Source organism: Porites lutea, chromosome 5, assembly GCF_958299795.1.
Source record: "Porites lutea chromosome 5, jaPorLute2.1, whole genome shotgun sequence".
Taxonomy (NCBI): Eukaryota; Metazoa; Cnidaria; class Anthozoa; order Scleractinia; family Poritidae; genus Porites; species Porites lutea.
Window position 1 is genome coordinate 2,240,935 of NC_133205.1, and position 12,502 is coordinate 2,253,436.

The 12,502-nt window shown below is 37.0% G+C and overlaps 1 protein-coding gene across 1 annotated transcript; it reads right to left on the reverse strand.

The window, feature by feature from the left end:
- Positions 1–89: 89 nt before the first annotated feature.
- LOC140936433 (dnaJ homolog subfamily A member 1-like) lies at positions 90–10,758 on the reverse strand. Its single transcript, XM_073385905.1, has 10 exons — positions 10,619–10,758; positions 10,345–10,451; positions 8,510–8,722; positions 8,192–8,287; positions 7,481–7,613; positions 5,714–5,934; positions 3,961–4,066; positions 3,534–3,616; positions 2,891–3,052; positions 90–2,228 (listed from the first exon to the last, which is right to left on the reverse strand). Exons 1-10 carry the CDS (start codon positions 10,641–10,643, stop codon positions 2,160–2,162), a joined length of 1,215 nt encoding a protein of 404 aa, XP_073242006.1. The 5' UTR covers positions 10,644–10,758; the 3' UTR covers positions 90–2,159.
- Between the last annotated feature and the right edge of the window lie 1,744 nt (positions 10,759–12,502).

Here is a 12,502-nt window from a genome sequence, read left to right on the forward strand (position 1 = left end):
AGGGAATGCTCGGTACTGCACAGAACGAAACCCCTTACCACTAAAAAGATTGTAGCAAAAAAAGAAGAACTCACACACAAAGTCCAACATTTGGTTAACTGCAAAGAACATTTTATTTCTGTTATTAACACCCGTTTAATTGCTGTTGCTCATGGCTTCTTCTACAGTTTGTATGCGTTTTTCCAAGAAAAAAAATATAAAAACCCTCACAGTTAAAACAAAGACATCCACATGCGAGTCTCACGATAAGAAATAAAATTATATAAATTAAGTGTGGAAAATCGTGTTGAGAACACAACAAAAACCAATTTTTATTTTATGTTAAGGTTTGGAGTTATCCACCAAAAATTTGCACAGGTGGTTGAAAGCACCAAGTCTGCTGCCAAAAGCGACATGGATCAAAAAAGGCAACAATAACACTATCGTGACAGCTATTCTTGTTCACTTTAATCTAATAAGTGTCCCCAATAATCAACAACGTTTGTCTAAGGACAATACTTTAGTACCTGCTGCTTTTGTCAAACTCATTCCAAACTTTTAACAACAAATCAATAATATATCAAAGATATTAGTTCATATTATTGAAAATGCTGTACCTACTATATGAATAGTTTCGGGCAAAAACTGATGTATGGTCACAATCATGAGATTTCTTTAGGTTATGGCAAAATGATCGCAAGTAATACTATTTTGTTTGCAGGTAAGACAAATTTATTTGATATCATGAGCTAAACATTGTTACATGGAGATAATCTTCCTAAGTGAGTTATGACCAGTTCACTTGGCTGTTTCTATAAAATAATATTAAAAAAGTACGAGATATCTAACTGGACTGGGGTAACTAAAGAACATACTGTGAAATACTCCTACAGCTAGATATTTGAAACTTAAATGCTTCATAAAAGAATAGAGAGAATGAAATTAATTTGTGGCATCCTTATCCGGGTATAGCTGACTGGATTAGTACTGCAGTCTATTGGCTGAACTAATAAATAAATTCTTTTGTTTAGTTCACTGTGGCGATAGTCCATGCATGATCAGCAAAAGTTCACTTTATTATGATTTGGCAAAAGGCACGGAAGCAAACTGTTTTGCTAAAGTAATTTCACTACACTGCAATGAAGTCGATTCCCCTCCCCCGCCCTTTTATATATTTGTTAATCCTTCAATCCTACCCTGCATTGCCACTGCAACTTTAAAATTGGTAAACCAGATCCTATGGTGCTACCATTCAAGTGAAATCTCTTAAGCAAAGATTTTGCATAGTAATGCAATGTATTTATTTCTAACCAGTACACAGATGGAAGTATAGTTTGAGATATTAATCCATTTCCATATAAAGAATAAGAAATCCACAGGCTTTAATAGTTTAAGTTGTGGCAAAACAAAATTGTAAGTGACCAGTCCTCAGCCATCTTCATAATGCGCACATCATGAGCAGCGTGGGGGTAATGGAGAAGACCTAACTCATTTCCTCCATCCCATCAACACCCTGTGTATCAATTTGCCACTTTAGAAACAAGCAGAGAACTGGAGCCAAAATGCATTGCCCAATTTTTTCTGGCATCCTCCCCATCCTCCCCTCCCCTGTCCCTATTTTAAACCTATCAACCTCTCCCTTAAAATCAGTTTTTGACTCGTCCCAACTCTCTGGTAGTGTTAACGCCCACGATGGCAGGACAATGTTATTCCTGAAAACAAATCATGCATCATGCTCCAAAATACGCCTGCTTTGCAGGCTAGGGATGCGCCATTTTTTCCCCTGTCCCTAGTAACAATCAAAGAACAGGGTGCAAAGAAAACCAGTTTTACAGCCTACCATTCGGGCAAGCTGTAGCTAGCATGTACTGGCCCACAAGTCATTTCAACTAGCCCCAAAACCCTTTTTGATTAGCAGGATTGATTACAATCCTTCTGCAATTTGAATTTCCCCCCCAAAAAAACAGCACTTGCCCCTTGGGCAAGTTAAGAACAAAAATCACTAGCCCGATAGCAAAATTCACTAACCGCGGGCTACTGGACACCACTTTCTTTGCATGCTGCAGAAGTCTTTGACCTTTCTTAACTTGGCCCAGTTCTCATTTCTAAAGTGGCGAATGGGAAAAAATTAAACAGAGATGTCTGTGGACAAGTCAGTTGTTATAGTGAAAGAACCATTGTTATTGCGACTGGCACTGAACTCCAGCCCTTGGGTGACCATAGTCTTCATCCTCATCATAAGCATTTCCCTAGAAAGAAAAAAACTCCTGATGAGCAATTTGGCCAATGGTATGTAAAGGCTTATTTCACTACATCACCATTATTTCAAGACTTGTTGAGTTGCTAATCCTTTCCAATCAAAAGGACAGATTAAGGCACACAATGTGATCTAAACTGCTATATAAACAATGTCTTTCCAGTGATACTTTTGCATGGTACGGTGTATATGTTTATCAGGGGTTTCCTGAAAAATATCTAAGATAGGGAGCAAAAGTGTTAAAAAATAAAACTAAGTGAAGATGGGAGGAAGTGTCCGGAATCAATCAGGTTATACATGTACACCTGCATAACCACCATGTTGAGTTCCACAAAGAAAAGCTCCTTTCCAGAGTCCATCTCATTCCCATCCCATTGTGTGGGACAGCACATGAGTGAGTGTTGACTGGGACAGTGAGGGAAGTTTTGACAACCTGAATGGTAGTCGGTTCCAGAGTCAAAGGGAGCTGCAGCTCATCAGTTGATAGATTTTTATTGGAGTAGTGTATATGTAGATACCTTGAGTGCCCCCCTCCTGCTCCCTAATGCATTCACAACTAAGATGCAAACTCTGTAACTGATTTGTGATTCTCACACAAAAATCCTTGATTCACCCCTTTTGACGCTTTGGTGGTAGTACTAATTTGTTTCTTACCGCTTGACTTCTGCGCCGTCTGGATTCCTCTTCGGGATCTAACTTAACAAGGTCGACTTCTTCAGCATCCTCTGGAACTATTACTTCTTGCCTTGGCGGAAAGAGCTGCTCCAGTTGAGAAAGGGAAGCTGGTGTGATGAAGCCATCAGGAGGAAATTTAACCTTTAGAATAAGAATAACTTATCAGAGAAGCTGGAAAGTTGTGAAGATACTAAAAAACTCAAACCAACACATGCATGAGAATTTTTCCTGCTTTTCATTCTATTCTTACTTCTACATGCACCACAATCTGTAGGTTAGTTTTCAACTTTACTTCAGTAAAAAAAGCAAAAAAAAGCAAAATTGGTTTGAAAGTGGAAACAAATTAGGTTTTTTTCCTCTTTTTTCTTTCTTTTGCTAGTATATAAACAATAATGTTAAGGTAATAATTATTAATGTTAAGTAAAATTTCACAGAACAGTTTTCACTGTTTAATGATGAACCTACTCTAAGGTGATTCAAGTTAAATGCAATACTATTATAGCAACGATGAGCCATATTATTTCCGTGGTTTAGCTGCCTATATTTGGTGCCAATAATCTGATTTGCTTGTGTATTGTAAGCTTCATATCATCGCAACCATCATAATGTGTGGTACACATACCTCAAATGTGATAATTAGTCTGCCTTTCTCAAATGGGCTTCTGTATCTTGGCATTCCCTCATTCATGACACACTTTACGTCACCTATCACAAGCATTTTTAAAACATTACATCAGCATTAACGTAGTGACACAAAACAAAGAAAACAAAGAGCAAAAAAGAAAGGCTTAGAACTCATGAAAGTGGTTTGTGCAAAGAGTGAATAGGATCATTTGATGGTTTTCACACTGTTCTTGATTAATGTTAGCTGTAATTAAACAGGAGTATTACATCTGCAGTGAGTAAAATACATTTTCAGGCTGAAGCAGCTTGTACAATGGTTTCTGGTTAGCTTTTTGCTGGGGTTCTAACTGTGGTAACCTACTGGTAGGTTGATTACCGGTTTAGAATAAGAACAAATTTAACCTACAAAACATCTTCCAACTCACCTGGTTTTATCACATCTCCAGGAAGAGACGTAATGACTAGTTTTCTTTGGTCCAGCATGTCTATTGTTCTTTGAAAACCACAGAGTGCTTCTACCAGTTCAAGTTCCTGTTAAGGAATAACAACAAAGATACGCAGCCTATTAGGATGAGCAATAAACCAAATTGTTCCATGCTATTACAAGAATGCAATTACTATAATCAACAAGGAAAGGATGCAAAATAAAATAGCTCATTCTCAAAGAATAATGCTGAACAGATGACCCCCAAAATCCCTTTCATTCACTTAAAGTAGATTTTATCCATTCTATTTGATTTGTTTTGAAACTTGCTAAAAAGGGTTGATTAGATAGCCTACCACTGGTGTGAAAACTATAGAAAAGAAATAATAACCATTAATTTTGGCCTTTAAATCACGACTCAAAAGTACATGTATAGTTCCCCTGCCAATAATTATTTAACTTTAATAATAGATTAATAATAATAATAATAATAATAATAATAATAATAATAATAATAATAAGAGATTATAAGAGAGATTAATAAGAGATTGAGAACAGAGTAGATAAATCTGCCTCTGAAAATGCTAAAGCCCTGAAACACGTGTTTAAGTCCAGGATGAAGTCAATGAAAGAAGAAAAGTGGAAAAACAAAGCATTGCATGGCCAGTATCCAAAGATCCTAGAGAAACCTCATGTAGACACAGTCACTACCAACAAATGGTTGTCAAGTAATTTGAAAGGAGAAACAGAGGGACTACTTGTTGCAGCTCAAGACCAGGCAATAAACACCAGAAACTACCAGAAAATAATATGTGGCCAGCAAGTGGAGAGCAAATGCAGATTGTGTTCGCAACATGAAGAGACAGTGGACCATATTGTATCTGGATGTGAGGTATTAGCCAAAACAGAGTACATCTCCAGGCACAATAATGCTGCAGCATATCTCCATTGGAGCATATGTAAAGATCATGATATAGAGATTGCAGACAAATGGTACGAACACGAACCAGAGACCGTGATACACAATAAAGATAACAACATCACCATCATGTGGGACATGCCAGTCAATACTGATAGAACTATAACAGCGAACAGACCAGATATCATCGTTAAAGATTCAGTGAATTCCACCTGCAAACTTATTGATATGACTGTTCCATCAGATAGAAACATCGCACTGAAGGAAACTGAAAAAAAATGCAAGTACAAAGGCCTAGAACTAGAAATACAGAGAATGTGGCATATGAAAACCGTAGTGATCCCTGTGGTTGTTGGTGCGCTTGGTACAGTGAAGAAGGGTATGGTAGAAAACATCAAGAAAGTATCAGAGAGAGCTAGTATGACAGAGATTCAAAAGATCTGCATGCTGGGATCTGCACGAATCCTTAGAAAGGTGCTCAGTGTATGAACAGAATGATTGACTTGAGTGACTGACGCTCTAGGTGCATGGTTTGCGCCCGGCTGATGCGCAAAAAGAACACCAGCAAAGACTGTGATAATAGAGATAATAATAATAATAATAATAGTGTTTATTACAACTACTAATAATAATGGCTGTCCACTGAACTCTCAATCAAGTAGTTTATCTGAGATGTGTTCCTTTAAATATCATTTTTCTTCAGATGCTGGGAGTCCGCAGAACAGAGAACAGAACACCCAGATCTCGACTACAATGGAGGTCAAAAGTGTTGGGAACTTTCCAGTGATTTAGGTTAAAACCTTGATTAACCTGAATTACCATTATGAATAATTACCATTTTTCTGCGTAAATCCATATCATTTCTTTTGTACAATGGATGCTCTTTCTCATCAAGGATGATTATAATGTCACCAGGTTCAATACCAGGCTCCTGATCACCTTCACCAGAAAATGTTATTTTTTGTCCGTCTCTCATACCCTTGTCAATATGAACTTCCAGAATTTTACGTTCTTTGACTGTTTTCCTGCCTTGACAATTCTTGCAGCGATCTTTCTCTAAAGAATACAAACCAAAATTACAAAATAATATTAAGCAACTGGAAATTTACTTGAATGATGCTGCAAAAATAGATTCATGTTGCTGCAAGATTTTGCACTAGAATTGAACTGGTACAGCAACAGGGATGAACTCATGCTGGTTTGATAGTACTGTGTAAATGTTTCAGGTCCAAATTTTATTCAGGTTAAAATTTTGTTACCTACTGGTAGGTTGATTCTCAATTTCCTTTGTCTCTGGGGCCTAATTCATGAATAATTAGGGCTAAAATGAAAAAAAAAAAAAATCTTTTACTAGAATCGGTATGTCTATTTGGAATTCTATTCCACTTTCTGTTAAGACTCTCAACGTTTCTAATTTTCGTGAAAAAATTAAATCACTACTCCTTAATGTTCTAGGTAATGAAGATAATTATTTGAATGTTAATTTTTTAATAGAATATTTTGTGAAGTTAACCTAATATGTTGTATATACCTCCAGTTGTAATTTTAGTCTTTTTCAAATAACAAAATCCCTTGTACTTGAATTTATATGTAAGGTGTTTCTTTCTGTATGTTTTTGTATTTCTTCTTTTCTTTTTTCTTATGTAATTTAATAACGCCTTTAGTTAAAGTCTTGTCCTGCCTAGATAAGCATTGTAGCTATTTGCAGGACATGAAGTATTGTAAACTTTATATTTCTTTAAATAAATACGTTGTTGTTGTTGTTGTTGTTGTTAAAAGACAAAGGAAATTGAGAATCAACCTAGGTTAAAAATTTTTTAACCTGAATTCATTTTGACCTGTAACATAAATAAAGACAGCTATGAAAGGAAACCAGGGTGAAATCATGCTTGTACAAAAGCCACCTCAGTATCACACCAGCAATTGCTTACTTTTTTTCCGGAAAAACTCACTCACACACTTGGTGTTACAGTGGCTATATGTTGTGGTTCATAAGAAGTCCTCCATGCAAGAACATCCTTACAATAATCTTGTAATTTTGGAAAGTGCTACAAAGTTACACAGTTACACTACAGAAACACTGCTGCAAACATTTCACCTTGGTTTGGGTGACATTTCCACATAATTTTTCCAAAACCCATCCATTTTGCAATCAGCAACAACAAACCCCCCTTCACCCTCCCCAAGGGAAAAAGACCATCCCCCCAGCTCCCACTCTATACATGGTAAAAGACACACATTCTTTAGTTGCATGTGAGTCCTGCTAATTAGCAAAATAATATAGTGGAAATTATAAAGAAAATGTTAACAGTATGTTTTCTTACCAAAAAAAAAGCCACAGGTGAAAATTGCGTAAGTTTGTGTGGTTTGAAAATTGGTGAAATATCACAGGGACATTTTTGCATGGACACTTCAATTTGTTCCCAGTTTCTATTTAATTTGCCTTTGTTTGTGAGAATGGTAATGTATGATGAGTTAAAAAACAAAAAAATAATAATAAATTATAATGAAGTAAAATTTGAACCAGAAACAAAATAATTCAACCACCCCAGCCATGCCTCTAGAGCTGCAGCCAGAAAAAGATTAGAAAATGTAACATTACCTGGTATTCGCTCCCCACTGCCACCACAGTCTCTACACTGTGTATGAATTTGCTGCACCATTCCTGGTCCAATCTGGTGGATTCTGATATACATCCCACTACCATGACAGGTATTGCATGTTACAACAGAACCCTGGAAATTACAAAAAGGTAGATGTAACGTGACATAACCAGCAGAAAAAAAGCTGACTGATATCATAGTTCATAGCCTGAGAAAACAGCGGACATTTCACAATGCAAACAACATCTGAGGAATAACCCCAGACTACTCAGATGTGAGTAGTGCTTCTGATTGGTTAAAAATAGTCCTTAGTGAAAGGCCTGTAAGCTGTTGTGGTGTCCCTGTCATCAATCTTCTTTTTTTATGGTCACTACATTATTTTATTATTACGAGTCTTCAATAACATCGCAAACAATAACATTGGGACTTTTACCAATCAGGTCAATAATCACAGTTTAATACCATCAACCGACATGATACAAATCACTTTCACCCTGCAGATGACTACCGGACAGGTTGTTGAAACATCAGTCACTGTCAACCACAACAGTCCTATTCAGGACTATGTTTGTCTGGATGATCATACTCAACCTTCTTTCATTTGTTATGTCTAACGTTTTATCACGTTATTTTGTTTTCTACAGGGGAAGGTAATAGTATTAAAAGTAAAGTAAAATAACCAAAAGTGATTAACAACTCCCAGCACCCACCTTCTTTCCTCCTCGTCCCTCGCACTTGGCACAAATAACATTTTTCTGTAGGGCCAACTGCCTTGTTGTACCATTGTACAAGTCTTCAAGAGAAACCTGCCAAAATATAGAGCACAACAATAATTTTATTTTAATATCATTGTCTAATCAAACAACAGCTATGAAAAAATATATTATTAATGAACGAAATGATTAATAAAGATTCAAATCTTTAACAAATTATTTAAACATGAAATCTTTCTAAATTAGAAATGCATCTCAAGAAAACTGTGAGAATATTGTGTATTGATGTACACATATTAAGGGTTTAAACATTACCTTGAGCTGGTGAATCATATCCTTGCCCTTTCTTTCTTGTCTCCCTCTATGTCGACCATGCCCAGTTCCAAAGAACATGTCGAAGATATCCATAGGTGAATGAAATCCCCCCATATCAGCTCCTCCACTAAGAGCTTCCTCTCCTCCTTCATCATAAATTTGTCGTTTCCTCTCATCTGATAGGACTTCATAAGCATGGGATATCTGCTTAAACTATGATCAAGGTTTAATAATGCTATTAATATCATTGAAAAGACCAACGCACTTCTTGCATGAGATGCTTGTTATGAGATAGCTGAACTTTTAATGCAAATGTCGTGATTTAACACTTCACTATTAGATGTAGCCTTGTGTTCTTGTACTTATAGTTACTAAGGGAAGTTCATTTTTCATTCTTTCATGAGAACTTATTTTCACCAGCTATGAAACAAAATTAATGCGAGAAGTAAAAAACTTGGAACCCACAAAAAAGGAAGGACTTCCATTTTTTTTCTGAACCCCCACTGTGGATGAGCAGATTCCTACCAGGTCACTTTTTTGCCAGAGCCCTTTGACAAAAAAAACCTTTCCTACCCACCACATTCTTCAGAGTTTGCAAATTTTATTGATGAGTGGAGTCAGTGTGACTTCTGCTTCACAAATTTTGGAGTCATTTTGGAATATTTGGAGACAAGTATCACAACGAAAAAAGCCATTTTCAGACTTTCCAGCATGTGGTCCTGCCACGTATACACTATCATGAGGGATACACTTAGTAGCTGTGGCGGTCCGCTGACCTGGAAAGCTCAAATCCATGATGGTGGTCATCGAGTAAACTTTGATTGTAATTTGGCCTCTTCCTGTTTTATCGTGCAGTATAATTCTTTAATTTCGACGACTTAATTAAGGTTTACAACGTTTACAATTAACGTAAATTGTACTTGTTGCAAAAAAGGTAAGGACAAAACTGTGTTTGTTACCGAAAATTTCTGGAGTCGAAGTGGCTCCCTGTTTGTTACCGAAAATTTCTGGAGTCAAAGTGACTCCCTCTGTAACCTCAGTGGAGTCATCTGAACAATTTTGGCGTAAAATATGCCAAATTTGGCATATTTGTGAACCCTGTTCTTTATCCGTTCCTTTAAAAACGGATCCCTATTACTATTCTGCCAAGGATATTCATCCATAGGGAGTTAATGTAATACGAATAGAACCCGGAATATGATGACAATACTTTTTCCAGAAATCCTCACAGAATATTATTATTATTGCATTATCATTGACCATATAATTTATGAAGGAAAAGTGAAAATACGCAAGAGACAAAGCACCCAAAATAAATGCTGACTTAAGTTTTGCTGTAAAACTTTTTGAACAACTTCCAGTTTATCGTGTAACTTGATCATTCCACTCATCTACGTAACCATGCCAAAATTCCAGGCATTCACACTGTAAGACGTATTTCAGCATTTTCTGAATTATTGTTAATTCAACGATTTACAACCATTGGTAATACGGATTAGGAAGATTTAGAAGGATAATATAGGAAGATTACAGTATATCTAAACTTAAACAAAAAGGTAGTAAAATGACTTCCCTGCTAGCGTTTAGTTGCATCACAAAAAAAATTAATCATCTGCTTCCACAAATTGAATGCAATCTCTATAAATAATCTACACAAGCAAAGACCACACTACTATCTGTAAGATACAGAACTCATGTCCTATAATGCGATAGAGAGTCTAAGGGGCATAGTTTCTTTAAAAAAAACACAGAGATTACCGAGAAATTCACTTTCTATGGACGCAGAAAGCGAAACTGAGGACGAGGGTTTTTGAAACTACTGAGAGCATACATACCTTGTCTCCGGCGTCCGGATTTTTGTCTGGGTGGTACTTCAAGGCAAGCTTGCGATAAGCCTTTTTTAATTCACTCGGGGTAGCACTCGGCGAAACATCGAGAATATCTGAGAAAGAAATTACAAAATCGGAATACAGCAGTCGATCGATGTTCAACCCGGCACATGTGGTTGTCATGTAACACCCGGCCAGCAAACAATCTGGCTTTGTAGAAAGGATTTGGAACAAATTTTCAATTAAAAGGAATGAGTGAAAGCAGATGTAGATGACTTACCGTAAAACGTTGTTTCTTTCACCATAACTTGGACTAATTTGATGTTAAAAAGGAAGAAGACCCGAGGAAATAGCGTCGATCACAGATGCACAATTCGTTTTCCGCTGACTCTCGCTGACGCATGGGAGTTTGGGAGCCCGTTACGCATGTCGCAATAATTGACCCCAGTCCCGACCGAGTGAATGAAAGGGAAATGCGAAAGGGGAAGTTGATTCCGGGCGCGCGAAAAGCGCGAAAACCCTTCTCCCTTCTCCCTCGCGCGGGGTCTCACGCCAATGCAAATTGCCTTCGCCTTCCGAAGGATATTGAAATATAGGCATCGTTATGCTCTGATGTCTCAAAACCTTTAGTAAAAAATTACTGTTATACTGGCTTCCATTGAACTCAACCAAGAGAGCAGTATCGATATCCGCTCTCTCTATCCTCGGCCTCAGTTCAGTTAAGAAATCAGTGCAGATTAGGTGGAGCATTCGTCTTTATGTAGCTAAGTTCACAGGACGAAATTTCAAGAATCCGTAAATGGAAACGTAGCGTAAACACGTTAAACCGTTGCGGAAACGTGACGGCAATCACATGTTTCCGTTAGCGGATACATTACGTTTACCCGTGTTTCCGTCGCTGCGGTTCCGGCGGAATCGTACCACTTTTTTATACGTTTCCGTCAAATTTCCGTTTAAGCAAACACGTGTTTCCGCAAGCGTAAATGCTTGGCATCCTTACGGAAACACGCGAAAACGTTCCGGAAACAAGTCAATTTCATGTTTCCGTCAACGTAATCGGATGTAACTATTGCGGAAACACGAGTTTACTAGTTGGAAAGTGGTGTTTTCAAGTTATTTCCACCGTGAAAAAAGCGCTTTTTACCATCTTGGGTGGTTTTCCCGCCATCTATATGGTAACAAAAACCTATTCTCTCGACATTTTTATTGCACAAAATAATACCAAAGCAATCTTTCCAAGTACTTTCTTTATTCTCCTTGCTTCCTAAATTGACAATCAGGTCTTCTTATAGTGTGTATTCATTACATTGGTTAAGTTAAATTACATTTTGAGTGTGAGTGCCTATTCATACTATCAATGAACAAGAATAGTAAGAGGCTTCCTTTGAGAAATCCACTAGAAATTTTCTGTAACACAACGTAATGTTTTTTTCTTGTAAAGAAAATGTCAAATCTGTTAACAAATTAATAGCCTTTATAGCAGATAGTGATAAACACTTTCATGCGCAGCTTACGGCTAGAGATAGTTTTGGTTGTCTATAATATTTCAACAAAGTGGAATATGATTTGTCGGGTGAATGTACATTGTAGTCCTGAGTAGGACCGTTGTTGACAGCGACTAACGTTTTGACAACATGGTGATCATCATTTTCATGGGCATTGTCAAAACATCAGTTCCCGTCAACAGTCCCACTAAGTACTATACTAACCTGTATGATCATATACCACTTATTACTTATATGACCATTCTGCTTGAGGATAATATTATATGGTATCATGAAATATTCTTACTCTTCTGGCATGGTGGTCTAAACTACACAATTTTCTATGACCAGTGCAAAGATTCAAAGGCAAAAAAAATAGATCTACAAACAAAGTATGGCCACAGTTTTACATAATACAAGTCTGCTAAAACCGTTTGTGTTTCATGTATACGTTATAGGTCACTTCTATGCTGAAGTCATTACTTAGTGTCTTTACCCAATACACAAAATGCTCGACTTATAGAGTTACAGTATGAAGAAGATACATGCATCAAGCCAATTTCATCAGGAAGCACAAACCATAATAATTCTTGGTCATTTATGCAGTCATAGCATTATTTTAAGGTTGAAAAAGTTGGCCAAGTTTCAATCCATGATCATCTTTGTCATACATACTAGCA